This window comes from Anguilla rostrata, chromosome 6 (genome assembly GCF_018555375.3).
Source record: "Anguilla rostrata isolate EN2019 chromosome 6, ASM1855537v3, whole genome shotgun sequence".
NCBI classification, from domain to species: domain Eukaryota; kingdom Metazoa; phylum Chordata; class Actinopteri; order Anguilliformes; family Anguillidae; genus Anguilla; species Anguilla rostrata.
This window is the reverse complement of record NC_057938.1, coordinates 36,592,490-36,605,605: the sequence shown is the minus strand read 5'-3', so window position 1 is coordinate 36,605,605 and position 13,116 is coordinate 36,592,490. Positions and strand designations below refer to the sequence as shown.

The following is a 13,116-nucleotide window of genomic DNA, read 5'->3' as shown; positions in this document are numbered from 1 at the left end:
CAGAATTAATCAATGCCTTTCCTTTTGATTATGTAATTATGTTTTTTTTACGTCGATTTTAATTGATTTAATCAGTGTGAAACTCACTGGAACTCCTGAGACGCATGGAGAGTCACAGTCCAGTGATGCAGCCTGCCTTGAGGAGGTACCGGAGGAAACCGCCAGGACAGATCCAACCCGGCTTCAGGAAGCGCAAGCTCACACTTCTCAAAACCAGCCCAGTCAGACCCTGTGGACTGAAGCCACTGGTCCTGACAAAAAGAAGAGAGCAGAGAATTCTGGGAGTTTGGGGCAGCCGGACAGAATTATTTCAGCCCAGGTAATACCAGTTATCCAATAACCCTGTCCATCACCTCCACCAGCCCCCCTCTATTTTCATCTACAACTTCCACCCTCACTTACCACCTACACTTTCATCCATCCCCTCCTTCTCCATCTTCACCTACCACCTACTACTGTCACCTCCTCTCTCTATCCCATCCAAGCAACACCAAGTCCAGATGCAATTCAGCTTGCTGTGTCAGAGGGTACAAAATTAAGAGTATCAGCCTGCAGTATGAAATAAGAAATCACAGAACCAGGGATGGTCTTGTTGCTGGTAGGAGGTTCAAACAGATATATTGAAGAGAAACCACTTTTATTTAATTTCCTTTTCTTTGTGCACCTGTTATTATTTTCTAATAAGAGGAGAATTGACGCAATTGTCCAAAAAGTTACAGAACGTCCTACTGAGGGAAGTTTAGGGATGAAAAAAGTCATGTCAAAGCAGCAAGCCATGGAATCTTATCCGAAGGGGAGCTGGCATTTGGAGACTCAAATAATAGACTTCATCAATAAAGGTCCTTATTTGTCTGCTAATTATCAAACTGCATTTCTCTTTTCTGGGGATTGAGTGTGGGTGTCCATATGTGGAGTATTTCAAAGAACTGTTAATAACTGACATAAATTCTAATTATCAGCAGAAAATTTGATTCTATGTTTTAACATGCATCAAAGGCTCCCAGTGTTCTGATTAAAAAGTCAATTGAAGACAGCACAATTTTTAGAAATTCGATTAGAGTTAGCTGCTGCTCTCTATGCATTGCATTTCAGGGCTTTATTGGATATAGACGTCAAAAGATGCTAAGTAATCTGATGATTTTTCAGAGAACGACCCTAAAGGCTGAATTCAACATGCTTTGACTCACAACTAATCATCAGCTTTCTTGGTCAACCTGTGTTTTCTGAAGACTGAAAAAATTAACACCTGCATGTGTTTGTAACTAAATGTAAATGAAGAACATTGATTTAATCAAGGTGTAAGTGCCTTGAAAAAGCAGAAGTTACAAGAGAAATCAGCCGTTCTCATACAGTACTGTTGTGGCGGTCACAGGTAAGAACAAGTTCTAAACATCTCAGAAGAGTAAGTGACACATGGCCAAAATGAACCACATGCCCATATATGGTGAAGAGCTTCTGCTCAGCCATCAGCATGCAATCGAAGTGTCATTTTGGTGATGTCCTGGGATAGCAGAACCCAGAGTTACTTCAAGGGAGTGGGACCCCCCACCAGGGTGTACTTTTGATGGGGATCAGAACATGCTGACATTTAGACAGTATGTCCCCCAACTGATAAGATTGTGCTGTAATATTAATACAAGATCTATCATTGGGGGAGATACATGTTTTTATGCCTATTTCAGGACATAATAAAAGCACTGTCTCAGCTTTTCCTGCAGTACAACCCTGGAAATTCTCTTGGTTGAAAGTCGGCAGGGTTCCCAGCTGATGATTGTGATTCAGCCGGCCACATTCTAGGTTCCTGTCATGGTGTTGTTTTATTTGTACCTCCCTCGGGGTAGTAGATTGGGGCCTCCAGTGAAGGCCCAGTCCACTGCAGGTTGAATTCCTGCATAACTACAGACCTGACTCACCCCAGTGAGGTCAGGTGGGGAGATGCTGTACTACTCAGGGAGAAGCATGGGAATAGCAGGACCATAATGGAGAGAGGGTTGAAACCCAACCAGCCTTTTCACCCCATGTTCACACAGAAAAGAGTGGAACGTGGTGCGGAGGGTCCATTTCCCGAGGGACACAGGCAGCTCACGGTCGAGGTCAAGGCCACCTTCATACCCAGCCCACGAGGACAAGACCGGTCTCAGGACCTGCTCAGTGGGTCCTCCGGGCTGGATACCTTCACTCAGGTCCAGAACCTGCCAGAATCTATGAGCCACATCACTGAGGTGAGCTCTGTCCCGGTGAACAGCATTGTTAATCAACTCGATGGAAGAGTAAGGGACATGATTTTAGTTGCATTTTAGAATGTACCATGTATATATTTAAAATTCTCGTAACCATTGATGCCTTCATGCTCACAATTTCATGCATACATTGTTTTCTTTTGCAATGTTTTTTCTATAATGTGTGTGTGTGTGTGTTTGTGTGCGTGCACGTGTGCGTGCGTGTGTGCCTGTGTGTGCCTGTGTATCTGTGTCAGATGGAGAGAGCCACAGCCAGGCTGGACCAGATTCAGAAAGAGCTTCTAGATTGTTCTGAGAAGAAGGTCTCTCTGGATGAGCTGCAAAGCATGCTGGGAAGGATGAAACAGTGTCAGCACCAGCTTGAGAATGAGAGCCACACGTTGGCTGCCCTAGAGAGAAGTGTCTCGCGCCTCCTGGATGACCCCACCCATCAAGGACAGGCCGCACCCTTCAAACTCTGTCAGCAGCTGCAAGGCATGCAGGACCGCTGCAAGAAGTAAGAAATCCTCCAGAATTTTTACTTTAATTTGATCTTTTGAGGAGCATAAGTCATCAAGCCATGCATTAAACAATTATCCCAATTATCCCAATTTCTCAGGGCATTGGCCGGAGTGCTCATTTGACTTGCTTTGTGGACATTTTCAGGATTTCCACGCTCTATGCCCAGTGGGCCAGGCCCACTGGTGTTAATTTCCCAGCCTTCAGTCAGATGTATTAAACCTTCCTCTGTCAACTTATTTGCAGTTAATTGCAGATGGTCAGGGATAGTGAAGTCAACATTAAAGTCCCTTGATTCTACAGGATCCTCCTTCTCATATTCTTGTGCTGCCTTTTTTGTTTTACCTCTCTCTCTTGTTTAACATCTCCATAATATGTACTTTCATACATACATATGTATATACAAAATATATATACAAAAATTATCTCACTCTATTGTCAAGGAAGTGAGGATTAAGTATAATGTTTCATTTCGGCATCCAGCAGTTTGAACAGTTAACACCTTCATTTAATTTTTGGCACTCTATAATAATGAACACAAGTGCATCAACACTTAAAACCCTCACTTATCCAACATTTAAAATAAATGTGATTTAATTGGTTAATTATTTCCAAAGATATCAATTATCAATTAAATCACAGAATTTGTTGATAAGCCGAGTAACCTGTTGGATCAACTTTTATCAAAATGTACAATTCACAACCAGAGTTGATTTTTTAAGGTACAAGTATGCAATGTGAAAAGACGAAGCTTGACTACCTTAAAAAAATGCACGTTACAGATATAGACAAGTTACAGTCACAAAAGAAATGAATGAAGGAAAATACCAAACCATAGTTTGTTTCTGCTTGAAATTAAAAGAAAGGCACACATTCTATGTAGTTTTATGTGGTGCATGCACAGAATTACTGAAAGCAGACTGATTTGGTGCCAAACCAAAATAATTATATTGCATATTCATTGCTATATTTAATCTAAATATGTGAGCTTTCCTGACTAAAATGAGCATTGCGCATGAAATTCAAAAAGTAAGTTTGCTCAGGAAACTCGTACTGCAGCCTACCATTACTCAACCAATCACATGCACACATCACTAATAGTGCACCTTTTTAAACCAACAATCAGACCTCTCAATTGCTGCTCTGCGCATGCTTCGCTTGCTGCTGCTCACAAAATTGTGCTCACCCTCCACCACCCCAGCTTCCACCTGTTGTTTGGATCTGCTTCTAGATACTGAGGGGGTTTTTGATACCTGTCTTCTGAGTAGGAGAGATGTATCGTGCTCCCTGTTTGATGTATGCACGCAAATACCTAAAGCAGATTCATTCAGTGGCAAACCAAAATAATGACATTGCATATTCATTAACTGCTTTTTGTAGATGTCAAATATGGCCAATCCTCTCCATTTACATAGTGTTCTAATTAAGGCTTTATAACAGATGTGAACAACACAAAGATGTGGAAAATGCCTTAAATGAAGCCACTTGTACCATTTACAATAAGATTAAATTATTCATTGTGAGTAATCATTGTGACACATTGTGGTACACAAATTTGTAAACATTCACTATAGTATGTTTTTTGCACTCAACAGTATGTAATCTTTTGTTGGATGGGGATGGGACAACATTTTACAAACGTTACTATTTGTAATCACTACAATTTCCATATTTTCCATGCATTCAGTAAGAAGTATAGCACATGGAGATACCGATACCCCAAATTAAATACATTGTACAATAAAATAATATCCCACTCTCAGAAAAATGTTGGTGATGTTCTAGCTTCACGGTAAACTGGTGGATCAAACTTAACACATGACTGAGGCACGAATGAATGCTCACCCTCCTTTTTTTGAAATTCTCACATTAGAGAATAGCGCAAACCTCTTGAAAGACACTAAGTTTCCTTGTGAGTGGTATGAAGTCCAACAAAGCAGGCCACTGTGAGCTACTAAGCTAATATTGCCCGGGGTAAACTAACAATGCCCTTATACTAACGGCTGAAATGAAGCAAGACACTTGTACCATTTACAATATTAAGATTAGATTATTCATAATTTAGGTAGAAATAAAGTGCCCCACATGTACTTTTTTATTGTTCAAGACAACAATTGACCCCTGACTCTTGATCCTACTCATGAAAAAAGATAGCTAAGTGGGATTACATTTCCTGTCTCTGCAGGCTGAGAGAGAAGTGCATGCTGGACCAGCAGACGATGCGCTCTGAGGTTCAAGAGCGGGAACAGGCGCAGAAGGAGATTCGAGCTGTGAGGGAGCGGCTGGTCACCATGGCAGCCATGCTATCTAAGCAGGGGCAGCGCCCCAGCACCCGGAAAGTACAGGTGGGTCATTGTGGCGCTGCACACTGTTAACTATCTCTCACTTCATTGCTGTCATGTACCAAAGGCACAGAGCAAAGTGCTTTAATCAACCAGCAAAACCAAAGAGCGAAACTTGAGCATGCTTCACCTTTTCATTCAGTCCTGGATCTAGACTGCTGTGATTGGGGGGGGGGGCAGACAGAGATTTTGGTGGGGCAGAATTTCTTCAAGGCACAGCGTGTGCCGCACATTTTGCAAGCCTACATTGCTTAGTGATTTTTTTTAGTGATCTTCCCTGTTTAATTTTATGCACATGCGTAAAATTAAACGATTACATGCTTGTGGTCCAGAGGTTAATATCTGGCTCAGAGGTCATGTTAACGTAGGATTCTGCATTTTTTACACCGATAAGAGGAGCCAAAATGGAGGAAAAAATATATTGAATTCCATAAACGCAGATATTAGTCTTACATTTGTGTTATTTATTGATCTTAATATTTACACAGCCGTTGTTCAGTGTCAATGTTTTTTGGTTAACAAAGCTAGAGACAAACAGAGAATGAGCTGTGGGAACATGAGTTGGGAGATCTTGAGTCCCCCATTTTATATAATTCTTGGTGAGTAGCTCAGCAGACGTAGGTCTGAAATGAACCCTTTAATGTGAACTAACCCTCTAAGAAACACGTGGATTGCGGTTATCCTTATCTGAAATTTTACAGTATGATCAAGGCTTACCGTTTAGCACTGCTCCTGTGCTATATAAATAAAAAAAACAGCAACAGTCTGGCAGCCTGATTCAAACTATAACAGGCTGGTACCATCAGAAACCCAACACAAATCCCCTAGAAAAGCACTTTATCTACTCACTCATTTGAAGGACTTTCGACCAGCCTTCACATCCAAAATTAGCAGCAACATCCTACAATTTCAAGCTCTGACACTCTTGAAAGAAAGTAGCCTATAGCCAGTCCATTCAGTCTCTCCTATCCTATGCTGCTCCTCAGGTAGTTCTTGATTAGTTTTAATTTTAAAAATGATTAATTCATTTAAACTCTAATGTTGCTTCTGTGATAGGCAATGTCACAACAACCACAGTACCTTACACACCTCACCAAAGGTTAATGGATGATGTACAATAAACATTTTCGCAAGTTAGGAGACTGAAGTGTGTGTTCACAATCTGTTTTAAAACATGCCCTGAATGACAGCAGTTGAGCAAGGAAGGTTGTTGATATAGTCGTGGTCCAACAGACTTTTTGACATTGCTGAGTTTCTGGTTTGGGATTTTGCTTTTTTTAAAAAGCCATCCAACTCTAACAACGTACCTACCGTTTTCTCCTGGTCCGTATTCTCTTTTCTCTTCTGAGATCCACTTTTTGTGTTTATAAGGCATTTTGATGCGCTTAGTTGTAGCTAGGACTCCTCTTTGCTCTCTTCCTCAGCTAGCAAGCTGCCCTTACAATTTGTCCCCCAAAACAAGTGAACAGAACGACAAATAGATACTTGACATTAGACAACAGCATACACTATTTTTCCCAGCAATCTTTGCATATCAGAAAATAACATTAGTACCAAATAAATGACCACAAATTATTTCATTGAATGGTTTAAACAATATGTTTTCTGTAGAATGGGCATATAAGTTTGACATGATCATAGACTATTGTACAACAAAAGCGTAATAACCGTGATTTGTTTATGAGTGCTATATAGAGTAAACGGCAATATTATATTATGCATGAATTCTCTGACATTTAAGGAGTGACTTATATATGTAAGGGCCTGTTGTGAAAAAATACTTTTATCATGTAGGGCTAGTTATTGGCAAAGTGGGGGGGCAGAGGAAAAATTCTGGGGGGCAATTCCACCCCTCCCCTCCCTTAGATCTGTCCTTGTTTTCATTTAATCTTTCAGTATGCCTTTATTAATGGAATTAAGAAACAATGGGCTTCTCTTTTCAAATTATTTGAAGTCTTCATCATGCTCTTACATTATGGATGTGTCAGTCATCCAACCCTTACAGGTTGTTTTACTAGAACAGACACTTTTAGATAATTTGTGTGCAATTCTGAATCTTACTCTGCAAACCGCTGTTTTAGGCTGTGCCTGTGTCTTCACTGAAGCTCTCTGGAACACTCTGATGTGGAAGAGTTGTTTGTCTTGGTTCAATTGCAACATACCTATTTTCAGACAGATAAAAGAATAAAGTGTTTGCTTTGGCCATGTCACAACAGCAACCATTGGTCATTGGAAACTAGTACTGATGAGATGCCTTCTCAGAAACACAAGTTCATGCATTTGGGTGTATTTGAGCCATTTGAACTTTGAACAAAACAAACAAAATGGAGTTCCGCAAGATGATTTTCTTTCTTTTTTTATTTTTATGTACATACTGTTCATACTGAACATGTCATACTCTCTTGCCGATTGGTATAGTCTGCCAGATGCATAATCATTTCAGCATTATTAGTTATAACCTTAGCCTCCCAAACTTATTTTTCACTCAGTATTAAAATATTTCACAAATCTATTGTTGTAATTGTACCAGACAAAAGTTTTGATGTTCAAAGATGGCAAAACAAATGTTATTGAAGAAGCTAATGTTTATTGTGGCCATTAACCTCTCCCATGTATCTATCCATTTTCCCTGGAAGAACGTGACCCAACGGTCAAAGTTCACCAAAGGTCAAAGTTCACCAAATCTGGTAAATTAGGATAGATATTGTAACATGAGTTTCCCACTGGTAATTACGACTTGGAGGCTCACTCAAACAGGTCAGAAACAGGTATTTCTGATAATTCCGATACCAGGCGAACACAGCATCACACACATACTGTCACACACACACACGCACAAACACAGTCTCAGATGTACACAGACACACATCCTGTACACTTGAATAGCAAGGCAATGCAACATTTTTGTAATCTCTGTTTAATGGGCACATGGACAAAGAGTCAGGAAAACCATCACCCTTTGTAACCAGTACCAAATATTGAAAAATCTCCACACAAGCAATATTCTATAAAGTCACTTTCTGTGGCTCTCTCACTGTCCTCCTATGTGGACTAATTCATCATTGTGAGTATGCATCTGTATATGTGTGTGGTGTGTGCTCTATGCACAGATGCGCCTGTAAACACACCCCTTTTTTCTCCAGGAGGCCCGGAAAGACTTGGACTCCCAGAATGCTGTGCTACAGAGCATCACGAGTGGCCTGAAAAATAAGTACTTAGACAAGCTGGTGCCCACAGAGCTGGAGACTCCTCTTCAAGAGGCGAGGGTGTTGCTGAAGGAGCTTCAGGAGAAGGTATAATACCTGTTGCAGAGTGAGAGCCAATATGGCCGACAGCCTCAGTGCACTATGAACTGACACACTCCTTTATATACTGAGTGTGCTGGGGGGTTGTGTGAGTGGGCTTGTGTCTGTGTGTATTTCTGTGCTATGCTATGGAATGCAGTGTTGAGTGAATAGATCTGTGTCTCTGTCTGGTTGCCTTTGTGGCTGAGTGAAGGATCAGGCTTTCGATTGGGTGGTCTCTGTGTTGAGCTGACTGAGCGGGCTGGTCTCTGTTCGCCTGTGCTTCTGTGTTTCACAGGCAGAGAAGATGGTGGAGAAGAGCAGCACTCTGTCCAAGCTGAGCTGCAAGGTGACGGAGGTGATGGAGGGGCTGCAGGCCGTGCAGGATCTGCTGCAGCAGAAGAGTCCCTCATTGACCGAGGCCCAGTACACACAGAAGGTATGTCACCTGATCCATTCACTACACCAAGCAGTACCCACCTACACAACATTATGTCGCCTTTTACATTTGTGTCTGCCATGATTTTTGTGCGTAAATGATGTCTGATAGTCTACATGTATGTGCGTCCGTTCATGCATCCATTTGTGCGGGGGTTCACCATTTGCGTGTGCTTCTATGCATGTGCCTGTACAGTGTGTGTGGGACAAACTGGACAGGTGGCATGCCTACTTGGCGGAGTTGGAGGGAGAGGTGCAAGATATTTCGGAGGAGCAGCCGGAGCAAGCCCAGTTCCTGATGGACAAACTTATGGAGCCACTGCAGCTGTATCAGGATGTAGCCAAGCAGGCAGAGCAGCGAACTGCCTTCCTTAGCAAGGTGAGCCAGATTTATGCAGCAATGTGTGTGCTCAATTCTTTTGAGAACTATATTGTATGTAGTGGTTATACCGCACTATATGTATTGTACACACATAGTATATAGAGGATTTACTGTATATATCACATTGTACATTGTCTATGGTGGACATATAGACAGTGATGCTTTTATTGGTGGATATATAGAGAATATGGTGAAATAGTGGTGTGGCTGAATGTGCTGAGTGACCTGGGCACCACAGGTGCCCACCCTCCTGCAGGAGTATGAAGAAATGATTGGGAGCTCCAACAGGTGGCTGAGAGAGGCACAGTCTTGGTTGGACACACCCATAATCTACAAAACTGCCAAGTGTCTTAGTAGCTACGCCCAAGGCCTGCAGGTCAGAATGCTGCTTGTCACAGATACTGTCCCCGCATGGATTTCTAACCACACAATGGCATCTGAACCATTTATTAGTCTTATTAAACTCATTTTAAATGTTTGGAGTATTATTTGTAATACATCCAGGAGAAAGGGTGATGCAATTTTTAGACCAATATATAATTGTATATTGAGATCCTAAAATAACTATAATAATGGTTAAAAATGACTATAATAGTTCTGTCTCAGTGCTGAGCTGCTTTGGAGAGTCCTGTCTTAGGGCTTTTTTTAAACATACTCGGTTCTTTCCACAAACAGGCAGTCCTGGATGACTCAGAGCAGATGAGGCGGGGCCTGCAGGGCTTTGTCTCGACGCTGCAGGATATCAGCAACGTGTGCAACATAGCTTCTTCGCAGGAAAAGCTGCTCCAAACAGACCAACGCATGGCTGGCATGCAGCAGGCCATCACGGGACCACTGTCTCGACACCAGTATGCCACATCGGTACGCCCATCCCCCCACCTCCCCACCACCACTCTCAGTCATCCCCCTCACCACTTACAGACATTTAAATGTAGCTGGTGGTTAACTATGTTAAAGGCGACAGACAAATATAAGAGGATGAGAACCTAGGGGGGAGAGAGGCAGCTCTAGCAGTAACAAGGGTTTCACTGTTAGGATGGAGCGCATTCTCAATGGAGTGAATCAAATCTGAAATGTTTTAGAGCTTTCAAGTTCAAGTTATTTCCTGCTTGACTGCTATTAATATAGAGAGTACGTTTATTTGTAATTCTTTAGAGCAGCACACTGTATCACTGTACCTGATGCAATAAATATGTGATGTTTCATGGGGATTTCTCCTTATTAGGAGGTGGAAGCCATGGAGAGGGAAGTGAAGCTGATGGAGGGAAATGTTACCAAAATTAAGAGCATTTTGTCCTCTATCGACACAACCTCAATCTCACCTGAGGAACACCTGATGAACCGGCAGGTGAGTTCATCTGAGGCAAGCTGGGTCTTGTCCAGTCCAGGTTGTGTTTTTAGTCCCGCTGTTTAGTGTGGGCAATACTAACAGTCTGTGTAGTTGTATGTGTACATGTCTCTGTGTTGCCTACTGTATGTATGAATGTACTGTATTCATGTGTCATGAGTGTGTGTGTGTGCATGCTCCCATGTTTGTCTGCAGGTGATCTTGGACAACATTCAGTCAATGAAGAGTACAATCGCTGAGATTCAGAGGTGCAGATCTGAGCTGGAGCTTCCTAAGGAAGCCAGCAAAAGCCTGTCCGTCTTCCACAGGACTCTCCAGCTCCTACAGCCCATCCAGGACCTGGAACAGCTGACGCAAGAACAGAGTGCCACCTTGCAGGTATACCCTCAATCTAACTGCCCCCGTGTGCATTACTGGACATTGAAAGTTTGTGCAATTTACTGCACTTCCTTAACTATATTTAATTTCTTTGTTTTTTTAAGTAGTGCTAGTTAGATGTGTGACATTGGAAAGAAAATCAAGAGGTGTCGAGATATAAATAGCTTATGTAAAATATAAATATAAGCATCTGCCTGTCAGACATGACGGACAGCCATCCCAAAGACATGATTGTTCTTTGAGAAGGGCCATAACACCCCCTTTCCACAGTAATACACTTTGAGAGCTACTATAGACATGTGTTCCTTCTGTCATAAATGCTAAGATTAGAGTACCGATGATAATGAAAATGCTGTCAGCTAAAAAGGAAACATTCCGTAGGCTTTGTGTTATGGATGACCTTTTAATTCTATAATATGGGGTGTTGCCACAAAGGCCCCAGATAACCTTCATTTTTGCCTTGGTAATGGTGCGTGCATGTCCCCATCAGTTTGGCGAGTCTCGCTGGAGTGACGCATGCTCCTTCTCTCCTCAGGCTGCCATTGAGCAGTCAATGAGCAGGACGTCCGACTCCGCTCCCCGGAGGGGCCCAGTGATCCCCAGCTTGGTCCTGTCTGTTCCTGGGTACCATCAGGTGAGCTCCACCTCTATGGTCGAGCCTACACAGGGCTCAGCACCATTATCAGGCTCCTGACCATGGTGTGAGCTGAAATATTATTTGCATAGGTTTGCAGTTTGCTGATACGTTTGAGTTTGACCAGTCCCTGTCCAACTGAGTGCCACCAGGTTTATTGAACAAGTTGGTGGGCCATATGTAAATTTAAATGGTTATTCTTGAATGTCTGCTATTAGGGCAAACTCTTTTTTGCACCTTTGTATTCAGGACAGTGAGCATCCTCTGAAGCACATGAAGCCAGCCAACTGTGTCTTTTCTGCACTAACAACTCTGGAGCTTTCACAGATATCACATCTCGATTTACCAAGGAGTCACTATTAACCAAAAAGATGGAGAGCTCCTGCCAACTGTGACCCTCTCTCCCTGGGCAATACTGTGCTATTGTAATCCTTTATGTAACCCAGCCTTTATTTAATCCATTGAGAACATGTTTCTTTTTCAAGGAAAAAGGGAGAAGAACAGTTGCAAATAGGGAGTCAGAGAGAATGCCCACCAGGGGCTCAAACCAGCAACTCTAGTTGCCAGCCTGCCTATCACTAGGCTACTCTGCCCACGCATACATAGTTATGCATTCTGCAACTGTCTATGACAGTTGGCACTGGACACAACAATAAATTAAATATTAGACATTTTATGTTGACTTCATACTGACGTAATTCTTTTTGTACCTTGACCAGCTAGCTCATAAATTTGCTTATAGATTCTCTGGATCACAAATCATACAGAGTCTCCTACTTCAGATTGCAGTGATATTGCCACATTACCAAGTCGCCAGGCTGCTTATTGAGGCCGACACATTTGTTCCTATTAAAACCTGGTCACCTTAGACTGATGTCCCTAGAGAGGAAATAGGTGCCACACTTATGTTTAAAAATAAGAGCATCATACCACTTACCTAAGCTAAGAGGCAGGTACTTTCAGTACAGCAGTGTAGCAGTATATCATATTTAAATCTCAGCGAGATGTAATACAGATCAGTGAACCTGGAATTGCAAGCTCTTTATGTATCTCCAAAACCTGCAAATCAGGGGGCGTTGGACATGCCACAAGCAGGCAGGAAAGTGGAGGAGGAGGCCAGAAGCTCCAGCTGTTCATCTTCTGAAACACTCACCGGGAGTGTTACTGAGGTAAAGGGTAACCCTGGTAACCAGGAAGCAAAGCCCTCCACTGTGTTCTGCTCCTTCATATCCCTTTCCTCTTCTTCTTCCTGAGGGTTGAGTGATGTTTTAGTCCTATCCTCCTTCAGAAGTAAGGAGAGAAGGTCCTCTTGCCTCTTTTTGTCATTGCCGATTTCACCTGTGTTAACCTACCTATCGTCCACTAGGGGGCAGTATGGGGTTCTGGCTTTGGCTGTGGTATCTGGTGTGGGTAGTTTCTGTGTCCTCTGAACATGGAGCATGTAACTTCACCCATTGTAGTCTAAAGGGGACAGACTCTTTGTACTTGCTGAGACAGTGTGAATGAAAGGAGCTTGCCCCCTCAGAATATAATCTCCCAGGTATCCCAGCAACTCCTGTAGAGGGTTATGTG

At 42.4% G+C, this 13,116-nt stretch overlaps 1 protein-coding gene across 1 annotated transcript in view; it reads left to right on the top strand.

Annotated features, from left to right (window-relative positions):
• LOC135258030 (nesprin-2-like) overlaps window positions 1–13,116 on the top strand; it is a 93,032-nt gene that overhangs the window by 21,451 nt on the left and 58,465 nt on the right. Inside the window, exons 19-31 of the mRNA XM_064341226.1 lie at window positions 76–319; window positions 2,031–2,222; window positions 2,477–2,736; window positions 4,924–5,083; window positions 8,224–8,373; window positions 8,663–8,803; window positions 8,999–9,181; window positions 9,423–9,560; window positions 9,860–10,045; window positions 10,410–10,532; window positions 10,728–10,910; window positions 11,446–11,544; window positions 12,615–12,713. Of these exons, the coding sequence (XP_064197296.1) occupies window positions 76–319; window positions 2,031–2,222; window positions 2,477–2,736; window positions 4,924–5,083; window positions 8,224–8,373; window positions 8,663–8,803; window positions 8,999–9,181; window positions 9,423–9,560; window positions 9,860–10,045; window positions 10,410–10,532; window positions 10,728–10,910; window positions 11,446–11,544; window positions 12,615–12,713 (2,158 nt within the window). The remainder of the gene's footprint in view (window positions 1–75; window positions 320–2,030; window positions 2,223–2,476; window positions 2,737–4,923; window positions 5,084–8,223; window positions 8,374–8,662; window positions 8,804–8,998; window positions 9,182–9,422; window positions 9,561–9,859; window positions 10,046–10,409; window positions 10,533–10,727; window positions 10,911–11,445; window positions 11,545–12,614; window positions 12,714–13,116) is intronic.